Here is a 22,911-nt window from a genome sequence, read left to right on the forward strand (position 1 = left end):
CACCTACCCACTTAAAAGCAAACAAAGAGTCCTGAAAGCCGCCACAGGCTTGGAGAGGGTTGGAAGGTCAACACTCCTTTGTTTTAAACAAGCCTGATCTTTATGTGACAAAGAGCACACATAAGGATCCAAGTCTATCTAAAAGACATCGCAAAAAGAAAAGGTATTGCCCCCTGGACCGCTCAGAATTTCATTAACTCCCTTCTCTGTTTTCAAATCTAATGTATTGAAAGCCCCATGATGAGACAAAGACCAGTGTTTGAGATGAATGTCCTATGCAGGGCATTGGTGATGACTGTCAAGACTCTCTGCACTGCAAATTTAAAACTAAATTTTGTGGTTGGGGTGAGGGGAGGGGAGGTCAGTCAGCTTACACCACCAGAACTGCTCTTCCCTCATAATAGGGTTTTTTTTTCCTAAACCCTGCATAACAAAACAGGGGTTTGAATGGGAGCAAAAAAACCGAAACCCAAGCAGAGTGCTTAGGTGGGTATCCCTCAAATACTTTTCTATACAGTGGTACCTCGGGTTACAGACGCTTCAGGTTACAGACTACACTAACCCAGAAGTAGTGCCTCAGGTTAAGAACTTTACCTCAGGATGAGAACAGAAATCGTGCAGCGGCAGCAGGAGGCCCCATTAGCTAAAGCGGTACCTCAGGTTAAGAACAGTTTCAGGTTAAGAACGGACCTCCAGAACAAATTAAGTTCTTAACCAGAGGTACCACTGTACTTTATAAAGTCAAGAATATTACCACCTTCTTACAACCTGCGGCATAAAATGGGACCTGAGAAACATCTGCGAGACTGCAGTAAGCGGGTTTACTCACCACCGATTATTTATAAACCAAGAGGCAGCTGTTTCCCTCATGATATCTAGCAATAACTAGGGACAGTTGCCCTCTCAGATAAGGGGCTAGTTTCTCAATGCAGGGGTAAGCCTAAGCCTGGCGTGTACCACTTCGGAGCACAGGTGGGGGGTTCTTATGTGCCCTTCCATGCAAAAAGTCAATAAAAGGCTGACATGTCAGAAAGAATGGTTCTAGCTTAGCTTTCTCCCCAATATGTTACTCTTCTATATGTAGGGACCAACTTGCTTTCTTCGATGGAGGGCATTTCCTTTATGTGACACCCCCCTCCACACACACACACCTGCAGATTGAAGTGGTGAAGCCAAGGCTCAAGTTTACCATGCCAATGAGCAACTAGGATGTAGATAGGACAACATGAGGCCAATAGAAGCCAGGTCTCCCACAGGCTCCAGACAGTGTCAGCCATTGGCATCTATGGACTATGGACAGCTGCCAGAGCCTTTAATTTCCACAACAACTCTTAGAGCAACTTTCTTACAGCAAAAAAGTACTATTTAGGGGATAAAATTATTGTTGCACAAGAGTGCCACATCAAAATCACTTTAATTCTGATTTGCTTGTGCATGGCCGAATCTCATCTGCAAAACAGCGACAGTCTGGAAGTGACTTAAGTCATATTTCATATTTTTAGGTGCGCTCCTAAAAACCTGATGTGTGAAAAGGGCCTGGATCTACTTACTTACATCAGGTCCTTAGCCTGGAGGACAAACGTGGATATAGTTTACTTGGCCTTCTCATGTACCAGTCCTACTGAAATGAATCAGGGCTACATATAACTTCCCCCAATTCATTTTGGCTTGTACACAGGCTTCGAGTGGCCTTTGGCAGCCGAGAGGTGTTCATTCCTTTCAGGGGAAAGCTATTTTGGCTGGCTCACTAATATGTTTTATTTTTTAGGCATTTAAAAATAGATGCAAACCTAATTCAAGCTATTTACAAAAAGGAAATCCAAAGAGTTCATCGCCTCTTGCTGTCCCCCTACCCACAAGGAAAGGATAAAATAGCATTTCTAGGTCCAAAACAGGAAGTAACATTCCATTCTAGAAAGAAACATTCCCCATGTCATTTGTTGGTAAGTGTATTCAGTGTTGTGGGTTCACAGGAATGTTTGAGAAGCGACAAGCTTTTCTTGTTGATAATCCGAATGGGAACATATCTGAATGTAGTACCCTATAGCCTGCCATCATTTTCACCTTCAAATATAATTTGAAAACTGTTTAGTGGGAAACATTAGAGCTGCAATACTGCGTGCCGGTATTATCTAATATGTTGGAAAAGCTTGGGTTCAACACACAGGGCAAATTCCTATGTATCAGGAGGGGCGCTGGCTGCTTTGCCAGCCATTCCCCACACTGCTCTTCTAAAAGACAACAGTGGGGGAAGTCAAAACATTAGTGGTTCTTTTCACAAAATGTAGAGGAATTTTTTTTTAAAAGGAAAAAACGGCAGTCATGTAGGGTGAAGCTGATGCGGGAGAGAAAGCTATATTGCTCTAGGAGGCAGCTGGAGGATGGATGGCAGCTAACGGATTGAGGTTGAATCCTGACAAGACAGAAATACTGTTCTTGGGGGACAGGGGGTGGGCAGGTGTGGAGGACTCCCTGATCCTGAATGGGGTAACTGTGCCCCTGAAGGGACCAGGTGCACAGCCTGGGAGTCATTTTGGACTCACAGCTGTCCATGGAGGCACAGGTTAATTCTGTGTCCAGGGCGGCTGTCTACCAGCTCCATCTGGTATGCAGGCTGAGACCCTACCTGCCCGCAGACTGTCTTGCCAGGGTGGTGCATGCTCTAGTTATCTCCCGCTTGGACTACTGCAATGCGCTCTACGTGGTGCTATGTGATCCAGAAACTACAATTAATCCAGAATGCGGCAGCTAGACTGGTGACTGGGAGTGGCCTCCAAGACCATATAACACCGGTCCTGAAAGATCTTCATTGGCTCCCATTACGTTTCCGAGCACAATTCAAGGTGTTGGTGCTGACATTTAGAGCCCTAAACGGCCTTGGTCCTGTATACCTGAAGGAGCGTCTCCACCCCCATCTTTCAGCCTGAACGCTGAGGTCCAGCGCCAAGGGCCTTCTGGCAGTTCCCTCGCTGCGAGAAGTGAGGTTACAGGGAACCAGGCAGAGGGCCTTCTCGGTAGTGGCGCATGCCCTGTGGAACGCCCTCCCATCAGATGTCAAGGCAATGAAGGCGGCCCTGTTTAGGGAGGTTTTTAATGTCTGATGCTGTATTGTTTTTAATATTTGGTTGGAAGCTGCCCAGAGTGGCTGGGGAAACCCAACCAGATGGGCGGGGCAGAAATAAATTTTATTTATTTATTTATTTATTTATTTATTATTATTGTTATTATTATTACCACCTAAGGACTAGCCCCCACAAAGCCAGGGATAGACAATTTAGGAATTTCCTTAACAGAAAAGAAAATGCCGCTTCCAGATGGCCTGTTAACCAAGCATTCGCTTGTCTGCACAGAAGACACCAGCTATTTATTGAGCCTTAATTCTGATTTGCATGCAGGGAGAACCCAGGATGTTGTGCCAAGCAAGTATCACCCCACAATTTCCAGTGCATTTTCCTATCACTCTCCCTATGACCAAAAAAAAATCCCAAAACTCCACCATTTTTTGGTAAGGGGATGGGGCAGGCTTGGTGTGGAAGAGGGCCAGAGCCACTGTGACTTTGCTTGACCTGAATTTGTCACCAAGGGACTGAATCTCATGCCGGAAGAGCCACACCTCTGGAAGCTACCATAGGTAAAAGTTAATACAGAAGTCCAAGGCAACTCACATTATTTGAGAAGTCTGGGTTGTATGCAACTAAGTTTTACTCAGAGTAGACCCAAGTAAGTTGGGTCTATTGATTTCAATAGGTCTTCTCCAAATAGAACAAGCATTAGCTACAAGCTTCTTCAGAAACCAGGAGGTTCTCATCTCTAATGGTGGTGTTATGTAGGGTGGTGAACAGAATGGGCCTTCTCTACAGTGGCTCCCTGTTTGTGGAATGCTCTCCCCAGTGAGGTTCACCAGGCGCCTTCATTATGCACCTTTATGCACCAGAGAAAAAAGGTTCCTCTTTAACCAGACCTTTGGCTGGTTGACATCCAACGCCCTTTGAAAATTTGTTGAGGAGGAAGGGGTTATAGGGTTGTTTTTGTTTTATTATTACTATTACTATTACTATTACTATTACTATGTTGTTGCTGCTTGTTGTTGTTGCATTTATTTTGTGTTTTTATATTGTAACCGCCCTGAGACCTGTGGGTATAGGGCCGTATGCAAAATAAATAAATAAATAAATAAATAAATAAATAAATAAATAAATAAATAAATAAATAAAGTGCTGGACCAGGGTTCAAATCCCTACTCAGCCACATGAAACCCACTGGGTGATCTATTTTTCAGCTTGACTTACTTCACAGGGTTGTTGCAAAGATAAAGCAGGGGTGGGGGACATGTACTTGAGATCTTTGCAGGGAAGGGGGCATAGAAAGGTAGTTATGATTTGAAAGAAGTGACTGAAACATATAAATGGAGATTTGCTCACTTTTAAGTATAAGATGCCAAACAGAGAGCAAGGCAAGTCGTGCACGGAACGGAATGGAGGGGTTATGTGACTCCCCCCTTCAGTCAGATGAAAGGACCATCTTCTTGCTACAGAACACCCTTTTGAGATAATTTTACAAATCAGAATAACAGGCCCAAATGGACCGCAGGGAAGGGAAGCCCTGAATCTGTTTCCAGCTTCATGATATGCAATGTCCCAGGTACGCAGCAGGCAAGATGCTGGTCAGGAGGCAGGATCTGGGTTCCAACCTCAAAGCAAGAGAGAAAACTGCTGCTGTCCAGCACAGCAAACCATAAAAACATAGCAGACTTACACCTTACATTTTGAGCTTCAGTTCAAAAAAAGTACCCAAGTAGAAGCATGGACACACATATTGCCATGATGAAGAAGAAGAAGAAGAAGAAGAAGAAGAAGAAGAAGAAGAAGAAGAAGAAGAAGAAGAAGGACAACAACAGAACATTCCTAGCCAAAATAGTGTTAGTACGAACCAACTTTAGAAGTCTGCGCCAATGCAGCACACACCAACAACTCTGGTTGTGACCCTGATTAAATGACTCCGACAAATACTGTTTGGTGACTTCCTATTACCTGACAGTTCTATGAAGCCAAGAACATTTTGTGTAGGGCATAAAGGTAAAGGTAAAGGGACCCCTGACCATTAGGTCCAGTCGTGGCCGGCTCTGGGGTTGCGGCGCTCATCTCGCTTTACTGGCCGAGGGAGCCGGCGTACAGCTTCCGGGTCATGTGGCCAGCATGACTAAGCCGCTTCTGGCAAACCAGAGCAGCGCACGGAAACGCCGTTTACCTTCCCGCCAGAACGGTACCTATTTATCTACTTGCACTTTGACGTACTTTCGAATTGCTAGGTTGTCAGGAGCAGGGACCGAGCAATGGGAGCTCACCCCGTCGTGGGGATTCGAACCACTGACCTTCTGATCGTCAAGCCCTAGGCTCTGTGGTTTAACCCACAGTGCCACCCGCGTCCCTTGTGTAGGAATTGCCTCCTTTTTATTTAAAACTACACGAGAGGGTCACTTGCTAGGAATGTGGTAGGAGAGGCAGCCCATTTCTGCTCCTACCCTACAGCAATCATGGTCACACTTGCGCACACCCTTCGTTTCGGAGCAGGCACTCAATTCTTTCCAGAAAGTTTGCTCTGCCCTCTTCCATTCCACTTAAGCCAAGTGGCTTAGCTTCACCCACTGGACAAGCGCTGCAACTGCAGGACACAAGATTCAGGAGGCACCAGGAAGCAACCATACAGCTATCACAGCAGCACAAGCTACAAGCGTCCAATTCATTTAAGGGCCAACTCATGGTGAGCTTCCCCATTCAGACAGTGGATGAAGAAGGCTGGCAGATCAACCTCATTCCCCCACAGATGCCACCATCCTTCTGCCCCACACCATCAGATGCCCTCCAAGACAAAGGGACAAAGTCAGCCTGAGTGTGTCACTGGCTGCGTTTTAACTTTAAATAATGTTTGCCTTCGCTGCAAAGTGGGCTCTCCTGGGGCAGGGCGTGGAATGGGAAATATGTGCAGGTCCACTCAAACAGTGAAGTGCCTTGGGCTGGTCCTGATACCTAGAGTTGCCAAAAAGAAGTCCTGTGACTTATTATTGTGTCTCTAACAACAGCATTATATGCTGGAATTGCAAGGGCGAGCTTTTGGGCATGGACATAAAACATCACCACCTGCAAATCATGTTGAAGGTAGAACCACAGGGCCAGTTCGAAAGGAGCAACACCAGCCCCACAGCATTTTCAGTGGGGCAGAGGCACCTCCACAGACATGTCAGGGTATTAAGTCAAGCCTTTGTTGGGGACCTCTGCCACAACTGTCTCTGCAAAACCAGGCTTTATATACTTGACCAATATTCAATATAATATTGTGACTGGGAGCGGCCACCGAGACCATATAACACCGGTCCTGAAAGACCTACATTGGCTCCCAGTACATTTCCGAGCACAATTCAAAGTGTTGGTGCTGACCTTTAAAGCCGTACGACCTCGGCCCAACAGACCTGAAGGAGTGTCCCCACCTCTATCATTCTGCCTGGACACTGAGGTCCAGCTGCGAGGGCCTTCTGGCGGTTCCCTCGCTGCGAGAAGCAAAGATACAGGGAATCAGGCAGTGGGCCTTCTCGGTAGTGGTGCCTGCCCTGTGGAACGCCCTCCCATCAGATGTCAGGAAGGTATTAGGAGATGGGTGATTGACTCAATGGTTATGGTAAACCTGTTGACAACCACTACTACCCTCCTGAAAAAACCCCACCCCACCCTCCCACTATATATAAGGGTCTGGTGATTTCTCTTTCAGTGTATCTAAAGAAATGTGCATGCACACAAAAGCTTATACCAAGAACAAACTTAGTTAGTCTCTAAGGTGCTACTGGGCAATTTTTTATTATTATTATATATATTTCGACTGCCTCAGACCAACACAGCTGCCTACCTGAATCTGTTCTTTGGGGAACAGGTGATGTTAGAGGTTTACCATTACATTCATGCGCATCAAATTGCAACAATTAGTTGAGCTATGGAAACTGGCCTTAGAACACTAATGCAAACGTTGCATTAAAATAAGTTAAAATATTTGCAAAGCAGCACGGTCAGCTGCTACTAAAAGGTAAAGGTAAAGGTACCCCCGCCCGTACGGGCCAGTCTTGCCAGACTCTGGGGTTGTGCGCCCATCTCACTTAAGAGGCCAGGGGCCAGCGCTGTCCGGAGACACTTCCGGGTCACGTGGCCAGCGTGACATCGCTGCTCTGGCGAGCCAGAGCTGCACACGGAAACGCCGTTTACCTTCCCGCTAGTAAGCGGTCCCTATTTATCTACTTGCACCTGGAGGTGCTTTCGAACTGCTAGGTTGGCAGGCGCTGGGACCGAGCAGCGGGAGCGCACCCCGCCGCGGGGATTCGAACCGCCGACCTTTCGATCGGCAAGCCCTAGACGCTGAGGCTTTTACCCACAGCGCCACCCACTGCTACTGCTAAACTTTAAATATAGTAAGCAGGTGCACAGTGCATTGCAGAGCAACATAAAGGCTAGGTCCGTGCCCCAAGAAGTGAACTCTTCTAAATGTAGAAGGCAAAGAAGAGAGTCCAATTTAAATCGCACTCAGCCATAAAGCTCACTGGGAACTAGGGCAGTCATGGGGGGACGGGACGGCAGGGTGGGACACCTGCACCTTTAATAGCTGTGTAGAAAGCACAGGATCTCTCTTTCTGACCTGGCCACCCTACTGGTGACAGGCTGCCCCTCCCTCCCTCTCTCACCTACTTGACTAAGTTGATGTGATCATAAAATGGGAGAGGAACTTTCATTTGAAAAAGAGCATGACAAAAACTTAATAAATAAGCAAACATGCTCACCACTGGGTAAAATACACCTTTAAGGTCTAGGTTTCTTTTTTTAACTAACCAGGTGAAGCTGGTGCTACTTAGCACAAGGTGAGTGAATGTGAGCATTTACCTTCCATTCTCATGGAAGCCGACTTAACACCAAGGAAAGCTACAGGTGGCAATACATTTTAATCAGGAGATAATGAGCTGCCTTTGAACACATTTCACCTCCCACCTATCATTCAGACAGCAATTGCATTTGCTTAATCTATGCTATGGGAAATTAAATGGGGAGTTTTCAAAACCACAGCTGCAGGTTGAACACAAATGCAGAACCTCACCAAACCCCTGGGCCAAATCCCAGCCAAAGTTAAGCACTTCTAAAATACAATTATCTCCGTGGCAAACCTAAGCAGCCACATAAATCTCTCTGCCAGAAGCCAATCCCCACTACAGAACCAAAGCATGGACCTGATTTACTTACAATAAATAACCAAGAGAATCATCATGAAAGGAAAGAGGAAAGCTTGCTTTTCAAAGTGTAAAAACCTCAACAAATGAAACTGTGTTTTATTGCTGTACAGCACACTTTAAAGTCCCATCTATTTAGGTAGAAAAGGTTGGCGCAGGTATTGAATACTGAACCCTTTCCTCTTCAGATAGTAAGTATTTCACTTCAAGGTCCGGCTTCTGTAATAAAATATGACTTACATATGGCAGAGGGAAGTCCAGAGGTCAGGTTACCAGACTTCAAGCAAAACAGGTATCAGATCCAAAACGTCACCCTCTGTTTGCAAAGGGTGTGCATGCGCAAACAAAACCCACATGCAAAACATGAAGCAAGCGTTTAATTTCCACTCATTAGCATTCCATAGTGCCTTCAAGTGTTCAAAGCACCTGACATATAATAATTCCATAATCGTTACAATGTTCCTGCAAAAGTCAGTAATATCATCCCCGTAATCATTACAACGATCCTGTAAATTAGGTCAGTATTTTTATCTCCATGTTGCAGGTGCCAAGGCTAAGTGAGAGCGGCTGGTCCAGAGGTGACGTTATCTCAGTAACCCTTACAACAATCCTGTGAAGTTGGGCAGTGTTATTATCTCCATATCGTAGATGGGGAGCTGAGGCTATCTTGAAAGACTGTAGCAGAGGGAATATTCAAAACTGGGACTTTCTGATTTATTAGACTGCAAGACCAAAGCTGTACTTCCCCCTCCCCTAGTGTAGTCTTGCTAAACAGCGACCACAAGCCTTATCACACAGATTCAAACACAGTGGCTCAAGTACCATTTATGTAATATACTTGAAAAGGGAGCAATATGTATTAGCAATGTAGCAGGCAATTTCTTCTGTTTTCAGTGGTCCTGCTCCCATGCCTAATGCCAACCAGACAAGAAGCTTTTCTGCAACACCTTGTGCCCATGCCAGGAAAAGCTTGTCCTCTTAAATTTCTGCAAATCAAGCTTCTATTAAAGGAAGAGGAGCCACACCAATAAATAAAAATGGCAGCCTTAAGAATCACAGGCAAGACTGCAAAGAGGTAGATACTCACGCTACTTTGATTTTGCAGAGCAAGCATCCATGTTCAAAGTAGGCAGATATACAGATAGGGGAAGAATACCAAGAAGATACAGTGGTACCTCGGGTTAAGTACTTAATTCATTCCGGAGGTCCATTCTTAACCTGAAACTGTTCTTAACCTGAAGCACTACTTTAGCTAATCGGGCCTCCTGCTGCCACAGCGCTGCCAGAGCACAATTTCTGTTCTCATCCTGAAGCAAAGTTCTTAACCTGAAGCACTATTTCTGGGTTAGCGGAGTCTGTAACCTGAAGCGTATGTAACCCGAGGTACCACTGTATTACGGAGTTCCTGAGTGATATCTCATCCACTCCATAACTGAATTTAGGACTTTAGTGTAGAATTAGCGGGGTTTGAGAAACACATTAGATCTGCCAATTTTTCAACCAGCTTATGTCACCAAGGCTTAAATCCTACCCTTGCCTACTCAGAAGTAAGTGCCATTAAATTCAGTGGTGCTTACTCTCAGGTTAGTGGGTTTAGGGATTGCAACTTAAGCCCTTAAACAACAGCTTGAGCCCAGGCATTAGCAGGTGATAATGCTAAAAAGCATCACCTGTTGATTTCTGCAGATGAAAGTGTTGTTAAAGAGTCTTAAGCCAGGTGGGGCACTTTTCTGGTCAGTTAGAAATCCTTCCACCATACAATCAGCAACCTCCCCCCACCCCACTCAAAAAGGATCCCTGACTGTAGCCAGGTACCTCCTTTGATCAACTAAGTGCTTCCACATTTGTGTGCAAACCAGGAGTATAGGAATCTGCTACTCTTGCTTTAGAAAAACAGCATTTTTAAATGAATTGTTCCTATATGGATAAAATATTCCCAAAAATGTTTCAAACACAATTGAGTTTTGTTTGGGGGAGAATTTGGTAGATTTGAGTTCAAAATCACTGGGGGAGTCTTTGAATAAAATGAGGCAGGTATCTAAATGCACAGAGAAGTTGACAATGCTTTGTTATTTTTACAGATACTTTTAAATCCTGTTCACCCTGAGAATGTGTGCATGATTCTTGGAGAGACCCACATTAGTTCTGGTTGGTAAAAGCTATTAGAGAAGGCTGGTTAATACTGGTTGGCAAATCCTTTGCTGTATTAAGCTAGCATTTTAGTGTTGGTGAGGCTTGTACAAAACAAACATTTCCTAGATATTACTGAACTTACTAGCTATCAACCAGTCTCAGCTATGCTGCTATTGAATAAGGCACAGAATGTGCTGGACTTGCAATTCCAGGGATGTCTGATTACCTAGTTTCTCTTCAGTCTAATTCCCATTCTGGTTCAGGGGAAGAAACTGTTCTGGTCACCCTGATAGATTAACTTTGCTAGAAGCAAGACAGTGGAAGCAAATCTGCTGGCTATGTTGAACCTCACAGCAGCTTTTGATAGAATTAAGCATGGTACCCTTCTCAGCAGCCTGGAGGCACCATCTTACTGTGGTTGGTTCCAATAACTCCTGAAGGGCAAGTCTCAAAGCTAAAGGACTTGTGTTCTGAAGGCCTTGTGTTCATCATCTCTATGCCCTTACCTCCTAGAAGAGTCCTGCAAGGATGCCCCTTTCCTATGTTTTTCAACATCTACATGAAACCACTGGGAAAGGCCATCCAGAGTTCTAGGTGAAGTGTCATCAGGATGCTACCAATAACTAACTTAGTTGGTCTCTAAAGTGCTACTGGAAGGATTTTTTTTATCAGGATGCTAGTTATACCCTATTCTGTTTCTCCTCTCAGTCCAATTCTAGGGGAGCTCCTAAATCAGTGGCTGGGACCAGTGAAGGACTGGATGTGAGCTTAAGCAATATGAGAGATCAAATTAGGAATTCCCTGTTTTTAGAGGGAATTGCACTCCCCATCAAAGGAGTTGGTGCGCAATCTGAGACTACTGATGGACTCAGCTTGGCTCCTAGACAGTTGCTTCTGCCCAGCTTCCACTGGTTCACCAACCATGGCCTTTTATAGAGAAGTTGTACACACCTTGGTTACTTTCAGATTAGACTGCTGTAGCACCCTGCATATGGGCCTGCCCTTGAGAAGTGTACAGAAACTATAATTTAAAACAGAAAACAGCAGAACTGCTCCTGACCGAGGATATGATCACCTTGCTTTATCAGTTGCACTGGCTTCCAATTTGTTTCTGGGCCCAATTTAAAGACACAGTTTAAAGCCTTTAAATTATTTTTGGAACAAGTTTTCTGAAGAATCTCCTCCTGAGCAAACCTATTTGCACACTGAAGCCATCAGGCATGTACTCCATGAATGTTAGTAGCATCCATTGCTACCATGGTTGTCCATTATCTGTATGCTTAGAGGATGTATAATGACCCACTGGATGAAAGAAAAACACAATTTGATGGTAACCAAGTTCTATTAAAGGCAATGGAACGGAATTGGGGACTAGCTCAAGTCTCATTTATTTCAAGGGAACTACAGTACAGCTTTGCAAACCTGTGCATGCCTCCTTGAGAGTAACTCCCACTAAACTCAGTGGGATTCACTTCTGAATAAATGCACATAAGATAAAGCTGCTGCTTGTGACTAACTTTTGTTGGACTGAGTCCAGTGTCTCTACAGCTTGTTTTTTTAAATGCCAATTTATTTCTGTCATTGTCAACTGTGCTTCCAGATGACCCACACAGGAAGGGCCTAATGCATCATGATACACTGCTCTAATGTCATGTTAACTGTCTCACGCCCCAGTCGAGGCTGCATGGCAATAGATCAGTATTAACTTGCTTCCATTGAATGCATTTAGAATTAGAATGGCAAAAACAATTTTCAAAATACTTCTGTGGACTCTGCTATAAATTCTCTCTGTGCTGGTTTCCTTTAGCTGTCCTTTTCTCCCTCTGCTCCTATCAGCAATGGCCATGATCCCGTGCATAGCTAGGTAACTTATTTTTAACCTATGGGGCTCCAAGAAACAAATGTTAACTCTGTGGAACTGGCAGGCGGCCTGATCTTGTGCATGTTTACTTAAAAGTAAACATTTCAGTGGGCCCAGACTTCCAAGTAAGCATGCATGGGATTGTGGTGTTGGCTGAAATATTTCCTTCCACCTGCAGTTCTTATTAAAAGCTCTTCAGGAGTCAGGCCAGAGTAAGCTTACTCAGAAAGATATTCCACAGAGTTCAGCCTTAGCTGCAGTTCCATGAACATTTTGGGGGAAACCTCTGCTGGCCACAGTGGGATGCCTCTGAGTAAACATGCTTAAAGACTGGAGCGAACAACCTTCTTTTCCAAAGAGTTTTCATAGTATGTCTCAAGGTATCTTCATATTCTGCATCTCAATTAACATCTCCAGGGTATGGAATTATACAGGCCATCCACAAAACAGGTTGGTTTTTCCAATAATCTGTGAAGGCTGCACTCTCTCTTTTCTACAGGGTTGTGTTTTCCCCCTAAGAAAAATGCACCCGTTTTTAAGAGTTATGGCAAAGAAAAGTTACTTTAACTAGAGTTTAAGATTTTTCAGCAGCCTGCAAAACGTGGGATATACGTGGGAGGCTTTAGCGCAGTTAAAACCCTACCCATTTTTTTAAGGTGTGCAAGAGCAACAAGTCTCCCTTAAAAGGAACAGGAGATAAAACAAACAGAACAAATGAAGCCCTGATGAGGTGCATTCGGAATGCAAGAACCGCCTGCCAGCCTTCCATCCTGGGGGATGCTATGGGGAAAGAGAGGGGGGAGGAGGGGGTTGGAGGAATTGGCAAAGGAGTGAGAAGTGTTAAAAGTAAACAAAACCAAAGAGTGGATGACCCAAACAAACAGCAGGCTGGCACCTCCACTGAACCTTATCTCCTCTCCCCGCTGGATCTCATTAAAGGCACTCTAAATCCCATCAAAGGCTAATTTACACCCCAGCCTCATGTCTTTCTTTTTTTCTTTTTTAAAGACATCACTCCACCCAAACGACGGCCAAGGCGGACATCACTTCTCTCTCTCAGCTTCTAAGAAAGGCGTTTCCCCCTCCGAGGCCGCCTTTCGCACGCAGCTGCTGGAGGCGAGATCCCACGTTGGCAGGTTGGGGTCTACTCAGAAGCAAGTCTTCCCCCCCCCCGCCCCGCCGGCCACTGAGTTCAATGCAGATGACTCTCGAGGCTGCAACAGATTCCAGAGCAGGAGCCCCCGTTAAGTGTCTTGCAAAGCAGGAGGAGCAACAAAGAGTCCTGGCAGCACACCTTCCACACGCTCGCAAACTGGCAGTGCAGATTTCATGCACCGGGAGCCAGAAGTCCAGCCCCGGCTGTGACTGGTGAGCCTCACTCCCGGGCAAGGGTGCATGCGGACGTAGCTCTGACACGCTCTCCTGGCGCTTCTGGGCTCCTCCTGCCCCCTCCCCAGCCTATGCCCCCAACACACCCATTTAAAAGTGCCGCATGACACTGGTGGGGCTGCCTTGCAAGCGAAGGTGGGGTGGGATGAGGCAGCCCAGTTTGCCGGCAGCACTTTTCCCCTCCTGCAAAATCCCTGCTGGCAAGTCCAGCACCCAGCGTGAAACTCAAGTTTGCAAAAGGAAAAAAACACACAGCAAAGCAGCAGCAGCAAAACTTTCCCTCGTGCATGCGAAAGTGCGATGGGTGGATACAACAGCGGAGCAGCTAAGTCTCCCAAACCCCACTTTCTGGCGCTGCTCTCCTCCAGCCCCCTAGAAAAGGGAAGGTGCCTTGCACACCCGAGTTTGAGAGACTTCCCCCAAATGGGAGAATATAAGCAAAAGAAAATGTCTCGAGGCGACTCTGCTGCCCTCGCGCCATCCTGCCCAAGTTTGCAGGAGACAAGTCTCTCCAACCCCCGCACCCCGGACTTCTCCCCTCCCCCGGGAGTGAACTTACTTTCCTGTGGGTCTGGCAGCTGGTTGCAGCGGGATCCCGGCTCTGCTTCGCTCCAGCCAGCAGGAGGAGGAGACAGTTGAGCAGCAAGCCAGCCCCGGCGCTGTGCACCACCATCCTAGTTCACTCCACGCCCGGAGCACGGATGGGGGGAGCGGGCAGGCAAGGAGGAAAAGGAAACGGCGGCGGGAATCGGCTCGCTCGCCTCCGCCGAAGTTGCGCCGAGTTGGGTTTGTTTTGGTTTTTTAAAGCCCGGCCCGTGTTTTCCTCCCGGTGGTGCACCTAAGGCGGCTGCCCCAGCGGCCCAATCCCGAGTCATCCCCTAGCCAAGCCTTCCAGGCGCTGCCCCCTCCCCTTAAAGGGTCCCTGTGCCAGGCGGAGGGAGGGGGGGCTCGCCATGCCGAGGGGAGGGGTGGGGTGTGTGCGGAAGCAGGAATTCCCTCTCCCACCCTCTCCAGGGACGGGTCCTTTTCTCTTTCCCTTGTGGAAGCTCTAAGTCTCCTTGCAAAAGTTGCTTCAGCGCCGAGCTGTGCAATCCCGGCGGCAGCCCCTGGATGGAGGAGGCACGAAGGCACGCACTCGGCGGGATTGGCCGCAGGAGGTGCCTAACCCTAAACTCGCTCCCGCCGCCGCCTCTCTCTTCTCCCCCGCTCCCCCACCCCGAACTCCCCCTTTCTCTCTCCTCTCTGACCTAAGCGCCAGGGTCCCTGTCGGCCTCCTGCTGGATTCTCCTGATCTGGCAAGTTGTAAGGCACATTCCCTTAGTAGGACGTCCAGTTACCCAGAGCCATCCTGGAAAGGAGACAGACCAGGTGCAAAGTAGCCTGGGAGAGACTCCAGTGGTTTCAACTGAAAGAATAGCAGAAGAGCTTGCTGGACCAAATGGCCCGCCTAGCATCCTATTCTCACAGTGGCCAAACAGATGCCTTTAGGGGAGAAAGCAAGCGGGATCCCAGCCTAAGAGTCCTCTCCCTCTTCTGTGGTTTCCAGTAACTGCAGCACCCAGATGCAGACCCTCCAAGTCAGCGGTTCTCAACCTGTGGGTCCCCAGATGTTGTTGGACTACAATTCCTCCTGAGCTCTGCAGTGGCATAGCGTGGGGGGTGGAGGGGGGCCGGCCGCACCGGGCGCAACATCTGGGGGGGCGCGCTCACAGGTCTCTGCCCCTACTAAAATCCATGGGTTAGGGGGCACAAATTACTTGCCCCGGGTGCTGACAACCCACACTACGCCACTGGAGCTCTGGCCTTGCTAGCTAGGGGTGATGGGAGTTGTAGTCCAACAACATCTGGGGACCCACAGAGAAAGGCTGCTCCAAGTGCCCCTATTTTCCAGGGATAGCACCAGATTTACAGAAGCCGTCCCGGTTTCTGATTCCATCCCATATTGTCCTGCTTTTTCCTTTAAAAAGGTAAAGGTAAAGGACCCCTGACAGTTAAGTCCAGTCGCAAATGACTCTGGTGTTGCGGCACTCATCTCACTTTACTGGCCAAGGGAGCCGGTGTTTGTCCGCAGTTTTTCTGGGTCCTGTGGCAGCATGATTAAGATGCTTCTGGTGAACCAGAGCAGCGCACGGAAATGCCGTTTACCTTCCCTACTTGCACTCTGACGTGCTTTTGAACTGCTAGGTTGGCAGGAGCTGAGACCGAGCAATCGGAGCTCACCCTGTTGCGGGGATTCGAACTGCCGACCTTCCAATCAGCAAGCCCAAGAGGCTCTGTGGTTTAGACCACAGTGCCACCCACGTCCACCCCCTCCAACATTGAAATGTTGGAGGGTATGGAGTTATGTGACCCGTCCCCCCAAACCAAGGAGATAAGTAACTACACAACTACACAACCTTTAGAAGACATCTGGAGGCAGCCCTGTGTATAGGAAAGTTTTTAAATATTCAGTATTTCATTATGTTTTTATATATTTTGAAAGCTGCCTAGAGTAGCTGAAGCAACCCAGTCAGGTTGGTGGGGTAATAATAATAATAATAATGGAATAGGGTATCCTATTTTCATTGGGAAAATGTTGGAGGATATGCAGGAGGAGAAAACGGAATAACTTGCACTATAGCAGGCCTGCTACAGAACAAAATGACGTTACTTCCAGAGGCAAAACAACAGTGGTTTGCTATGTGGTTTTTACACAGTGATACTAAATACAGTGGTACCTCGGGTTACAGACGCTTCAGGTTCCAGACTCTGCTAACCCAGAAACAGTACCTCGGGTTAAGAACTTTGCTTCAGGATGAAAACAGAAATCGCACAGCAGCGGCGTGGCGGCAGCGGGACGCCCCATTATCTAAAGTGGTACCTCAGGTTAAGAACAGTTTCAAGTTAAGAACAGACCTCCAGAACGAATTAAGTTCTTAACCTGAGGTACCACTGTATATGATATGCTCAATGGGATGCAGTTATTGTGGTTTTAGAACCCAACCTGTCGGGAGTGTGTGGGAATAAGATTGCATTAAAATACTTATTAAACTTTTTTAGAGACAATAAATATTTATAGACCACCCTTCATGCAAGCATAAGAACAAGAGAAGAACCTGCTGGATCAGGCCCAAGGCTCCTTGAGGACAGCATCCTGTTCTCACAGTGGCCAAGCAGATACCTATAGGAAGCCCGCAAGCAGGACCTGAGTGGGCAACAGCACCTTCATCGCTTGTGTCAATGTCCAACGACTGGCATGCAGAGGTATAGTGCCTCCAACAGGAGGGGAACTCTGGCCCATGGGCTAAGTCGGCCTCCCCATTTGGCTTGCGAGGCCACTTTGGCAAAGCTACAGCCACTGGTCCTACACTTGACATCAGGTATGGGGTAGGTAAGGGCAGGGTGTTTGCAGCTGAGCACAGGGCAAGATGGCTTGTTGTGGGGGGGGGGGGCTTCTGAAGACATCTTCTGAACCCCCTATCAAACGGCGGTTTTGTGATGCCCTTTGAACTGGGTTTCTGAAGATCTAACAATTATCTGACCGTTGGGCCTTCGGGGGCCTCGTTCACAGAATCAGAGTTGGAAGGGGCTCCAGGGGTCACCTAGTGATTCTAATCCCACCCCTGCAATCCATGACAGATGGCCATCCACCCTCCGCTTAAAAGGGTTAAAGGTTGCTGGGTACAGTGGTACCTCAGGTTAAGAACTTAATTCGTTCCTGAGGTCTGTTCTTAACATGAAACTGTTCTTAACCTAAGGTACCACTTTAGCTAATGGGCCCTCCCGCTGCCGCCCCGCCTCCGGAGCACAATTTCTGTTCTCATCCTGAAGCAAAGTTCTTAACCAGAGGTACTATTTCTGGGTTAGCGGAGTCTGTAACCTGAAGCGTATGTAACCCGAAGTACTACTGTATATGAAGCGTCTGTAACCTGAGGTACCACTGTACTGGAATTCAGTGAGGGGTAAACTACAGTGTGCAGAATTCTTTGAGGGCAAGAATGTGCTTCCAGAGTGCTTTAAAGAGACAGTGTGTACACAGCCCAACAACATCTCAAAGGACACTACTTTGTGGTGTGCAAGTCTGAGCAGACGGAGGGGGGGGTGTGGTAATATCAGTGAGATTTTTTTTAAAAGAAGGAGGTATTTAAAATATTTCCTCTAAGGTCAATAGTCCTTTCCTAAGCACATTTACCCAAAGATAAGTCATACAGAGTTCAATAGGATTTGCTCCCAAGGATGTGGGACGCAGCTTAAGCCTATGCACACTTCTTTGAGAGGAAGGTCCTTTGAATTAAGTAGGGTTTGTAGCATGAATAGAATCGGTCAGTTTAACACACCTACTTATATCTAAAACATAGGCTCCACCCTTTGGTGCTGGTTAACATTCCTGGGGAAAAAACATTCCCGCAAAAGAGTGATGCATTAATAAAACGCAGATATATCAGCAGTATAGACAATGATACAATGCAGCATCCACACAACATAAAACACAGACATTGTTGGGTAGGTCTGTACTGTACTTGCTTACTGACATCCCTCTCCCTCAACCTAAGTCAGCTGCTCAACTAGCAACAACATAGCCAGGATCAGATCCTGCAGCAAACGCAGAGGGCATCTCTGTCCTCACCCCAGCTCAGGACCAAGTAATAACATCCACAGTATCGGGGGTTCATTCACCTGCTTATCGTCTATACAACATATGCCATCAAATACCAGCAGTGACCTCTTTGCATTCTACATAGGGCAATAAGGCCATCCTCTGCCAAAAAATAAAATAAATGGGCACACATATCAGACACAGCAAAATCCAAAAGTCATTTCATCCTGTCTGTAACTGGCCTTAAAGTGGCCGTGCTTGGAAAAAGGGGCTTCTGAAGGGAGAAAGGTTAAGAGGATGAGTGCCAGCGCTTGTGGATAGCATCAGGGCAATGGAATTTTGTCACAGTGCACGTGCTAATTGGCTTCCCAATGCCAGGATGCCTGTGCTATCACCAACTATTTGGTGAATTGCCACTGCTAATTGTTTAATTATCACCACCTTTGTACTTTCTGCATTTCATTTCCTTCCAGCCTCACAGTTTACAACCTACCCCACCCCTGCTCAGCAAACCACATGCAGATCTACCTGCAACTTAGGACAACGCTTCCATACATCTAATGAAGTGGGCTGCAGTTCATGATAACGTATGCAATAATATATGTGTCTTTCGGGTGTGACGATAAGCTCTGGGCTTCTGTTTTATTGTTGCTGTGGCAGACTAACATGGCATCCTATAGATGTCTATCAGGGAATAAGCCACACTGAGCACAATGAGACTTAATATTGAGGACACCTGCTTAGGATTGTATTGCTGCTGTGATTGCCACAATTCTCCCATTTTGCAGGTATGAGACTGATGGCGAGACACAATGGCTCGCCTAAGTTCAGGCAGGAGCAGCACATGGTGTGCGGGGCTTCCTGGTTCACAGCCGAGCCTCTGCAACTACATTATGCAAGCTCTGTAAAATTTGATTTATTGTGTCTGCCCTGATGGCAAGAAATAGCACTGCCATAAAGAGGAAAGTGCTTCATCGCAGGCCTTCTTGTCACACGTTAATATGTGGCGTAAAATAAGAGTCAGGATAAAAATAGTTTTAATGATTTAGAACTAAAGAACAACAAGCGTTCGTGGAAGGAAGAAAAAAGGCACGCTTTTATGTGATGGAAAGTGATGAAACTTGATGTTTTCATTTACAGAGAAAGGAGAAAGCTTAATGGTTAAGCATATGAGCCAGGAGTCTCTGCTTCAAACCACAGTTCAGCCATGCAAGCTCTGGGTGGCCTTAGCACTTTTTGTCATCTCTAATGCAGCTACAATAGTGCTAGCAGTTGTTGGCAAGGTTTACCTTGCCTGGGCTGGTTCACTCTAGCGCAGCTCGCTCCGTGGACTGTGCGCCCACCTGCGATTTTCGGCGCCTGCGCAGACGCGATTTCCGGTTTAGCACAGCATGCAGGGACTCGCCGAGTGGGCAGCTCAGTTCAGGGGCTGCTTAAATGACCCCCTGTGGGCCGCTTGTGACCCATGGGCCTTAGGTTGCCTACCCCTGTGCTAGATTGAGTTCTTAACACCACCATTCTCATGTCAGCAAAGATGAATGCTACTACTGGAGAAGGCTCTGCTTCATCAGCACTCACCTTCTCCTCCTTTTTTGGATCTTGCAGAAGTCTTTCAAATCTCTTGACAGCCTTGCTTCAGACAGATCAACGCTTTACTCACTGCCACATCTAGCAATCCCTGTCAAGACGCTTGACGCACAGATGACAAGACTCCAGATCCACATGGCTCTTTGGCTTTTTGTCATCCTTCCTCCATATGTCATCCCTCCACAGCTTTGGAAGATTTCATAAATGCTTGCTCTACGAACACATCTGCCCAAATACCAGCCCACGTCTTGTTCCATCTTCTCGAAGTGAAATGGCCTCCTTCATCGCGTTGTCAGCTCCTTGAAACTTTCCGTTTAGTTCTCTCATTTGCTGCACACAAATTCTAGCACATTTTGCATAATGATTGCGTCCAGCTCTAGCAAAGAAAGAAAGCAACACTCTGCAAAGGCAGGAGTTCCAGTCCCCCCCCCCTGCTCTGATGAATGTCTTTGCAATATCAACTGCCCAGGCTTGTGCCCTGGGGAGATCACTTTGGTGCTGCTAATGCAACAGTTTTACTTCACCAATAATATTAATTATTTTTATTTATTTATTTATACCCTGCCCATTTGACTGAGTTTCCCCAACCACTCTGGGTGGCTCTCAACAGAATATTAAAAACACGATAAGACCTAAAACATTAAAAATTTCCCTAAACAGGGGTGCCTTCAAATGTCTTCTGAAAGTCAAGATGGTTGTTTATTTCCTGGACATCTGGTGGAAGGGCGTTCCACAGGGCGGGCGGCACTGCCAAGAAGCCCCTCTGCCTGGTTCCCTGTAACCTCACTTCTCGCAGTAAGGGAACCTCCAGAAGTCCCTCGGAGCCGGACCTCAGTGTCCGGGCTGAACGATTAGAGTGGAGACGCTCCTTCAGGTATACTGGGCCAAGGCAGTTTAGAGCTTTAAAGATCAGTACCAACACTCTGAATTGTGCTCTGTGTGATGGCCTGGGACTCAGGCTCGGACTCGGAACCAGAGGAGTCTCTGTCTGCACCAGATCCTTTGCCTCAGGCATCATATGAACCAAGTCTGGGGCCTGATCCTGAAAAGTCCCAGTCTGCACAGGTTCCCCTGCAACAAACACCAGCTGGGCTGAGTCAGGGGCCTGAGCCTGCCCTGGCTCCAGATGCGGAGATTACCTCGTTGCCTTCAGCTGGGCCATCACTTACAGCTGCTCCACTACAGGCTTGGTCAGGGGAGACTGAGGTGGCCCCTGGGTCTAGTAACCCACCGATGTCTCCCAACCTGCAGAGACTAAGGTCTGAAAGGAGAGACCTGAGTACTCGCAGGAGGAGTGCTCGTCTTTGGGCGAAACAGGGAGGTGAGTCACCAGGGGATCAGGACCGGCGCTACCCTGACAAAGATAAAAGGCTGTCGAACCATAGCTGTCAACTTTTCCCTTTTCTTGTGAGGAATCCTATTCGGAATAAGGGAATTTCCCTTAAAAAAAGGGAAACGTTGACAGCTATGTGTCGGACCCCGTCCCAGGTTGCGGGAGCAACATTGCTGTTTGCTAGATCCTGCCTGAGATCCTGTACCTGTTCTTGCCTGGTTTCCTGCCTTGTGTCCTGCCTCGGCCCTGTCGGACTGACTCCCAGCGGAACCTTCGGATTCTGGACCAGTCCTGGACCGCATTTCATGGGTTACCCCAGCACACTCGGAAACATACTCTTAAATTGCGCTCTTGAATTGTGCTCTTCACTAAATGAAACTTACATATGAATAAACATGCATGTTGCATATATGTTTTAGAGTTACTGGCTTCCATTTTCTGAATATTGGAGTGCAGAGGGTCAAGGATCCTGCCGGGGCACCACAGCCCTCACCACAGACACCACCAGAGCGACCCACGCACCAGAGCCAAGCAAGGCTGAGTCTCTCTCCATGAGAGTTGGTTCCTCTGACAGTGGGAGATGGGCTGGGGGTGCCTGCCATGGGCGTCTGCTTCGCATCCCCTCAAAAATCTGCATTCAGGGCCATGGACCCATTGGTATCCCCTGCACTATGCCCCTGGAGAGTTGGACAATGTGAGTTAGAAGGTTAGCAGCTTCTGAAACAACTCTCAGTCCAGGAAGCTGACATGAACCACCCCCGTTGTAACCCTAAGATTTTGACTTTAGTGAAAATTAACAGAAATGTGCCTTTTATTTTCTAAAAGTAGGCATTTAATAATAATAATAATAATAATAATAATAATAATAATAATAATAATAATAATAATAATTATACCTTGCCCATCTGGATGGGTGTATATCATGGATTACCTACCCTATATATTATTTTTGTCAGCATTTCTGAAAGTAATGCTAGACTTATCTCCATGGAACAGTGATGTTCTAGCATGATTTATGACATTCAGCTGGAACCACAATCAAGGCGCTCTCTCCTGGTCACTTACGTGCTGGTACAGAAAGTCTTGGGATCAGGCCATTAGGCAATACTTTGGAATGCATAAAAGTTAGGAATTGATGCTTTCTTCAAACAAAATTGAGGGGAAGCATGAATTTTCCCCACACCAACATGTTCTGGCAAACTGGACTTTTGGATTGAAAAAGCAGCATAATTTAACCACTGTGTGTATCATGAATGCTTAACAAGATTATTGGAAATGAAGTGGAAATTATGAAATTGAATCATTAGAAGGCTGTAGATGGAAGCTTGGAATCAGAAACAACCAAGCTCATTGAGCCGTTTTGGTTCTATTCAGATAAACGTACATTGGGACTGAAACTGAGCTGCTGCTTAACTTTCCCAACAAAATTAATGAGACTGGAAGTCTAATCTTATGTACTCAGAAGTACACTCCACTGATTACTATGAGAGTCAAGCCCCAATAATACATGCTCTCAGCAGCATAGAAACAGCTTCCATGCGGTATAATTTTAAGCTATAGGGGCATGCTGGTATATAACTCAACCGTGGGTAGCGATGATTGCACAAGTCTTTCACAAACATTTGCCATCCCACCAGGAAGGATGGTGGCTGATTTGGTGGGAAAGACCAACACCATCAAACTAATCCAATATGATAACATTATGCACATGTGAACCCTTGTGTTCACGCATTGCACCTTCAAGAAACACCTGGAAGGAACTGACTTGTTTTGGT

General features: G+C 46.8%; 1 protein-coding gene across 5 annotated transcripts in view; it reads right to left on the minus strand.

Moving 5' to 3' along the window:
- Window positions 1-22,149, minus strand: part of TRABD2A (TraB domain containing 2A) — a 72,447-nt gene extending 50,298 nt beyond the window's left edge. The window contains exon 1 of one of the 5 annotated variants that reach the window (XM_081894381.1): window positions 22,033-22,149. In XM_081894381.1, coding sequence (XP_081750507.1) covers window positions 22,033-22,041 — 9 coding nt within the window. In that variant the 5' untranslated portion in view covers window positions 22,042-22,149. Of the gene's footprint in view, window positions 1-253; window positions 503-14,199; window positions 14,830-22,032 lie in introns of those variants that run through there. The other 4 variants (XM_081894382.1, XM_081894379.1, XM_081894380.1 and 1 more) reach the window with 4 other exon arrangements.
- Window positions 22,150-22,911: the final 762 nt, after the last annotated feature.

Source organism: Podarcis melisellensis, assembly GCF_964234715.1.
Source record: "Podarcis melisellensis genome assembly, chromosome: 17".
NCBI lineage: Eukaryota > Metazoa > Chordata > Lepidosauria > Squamata > Lacertidae > Podarcis > Podarcis melisellensis.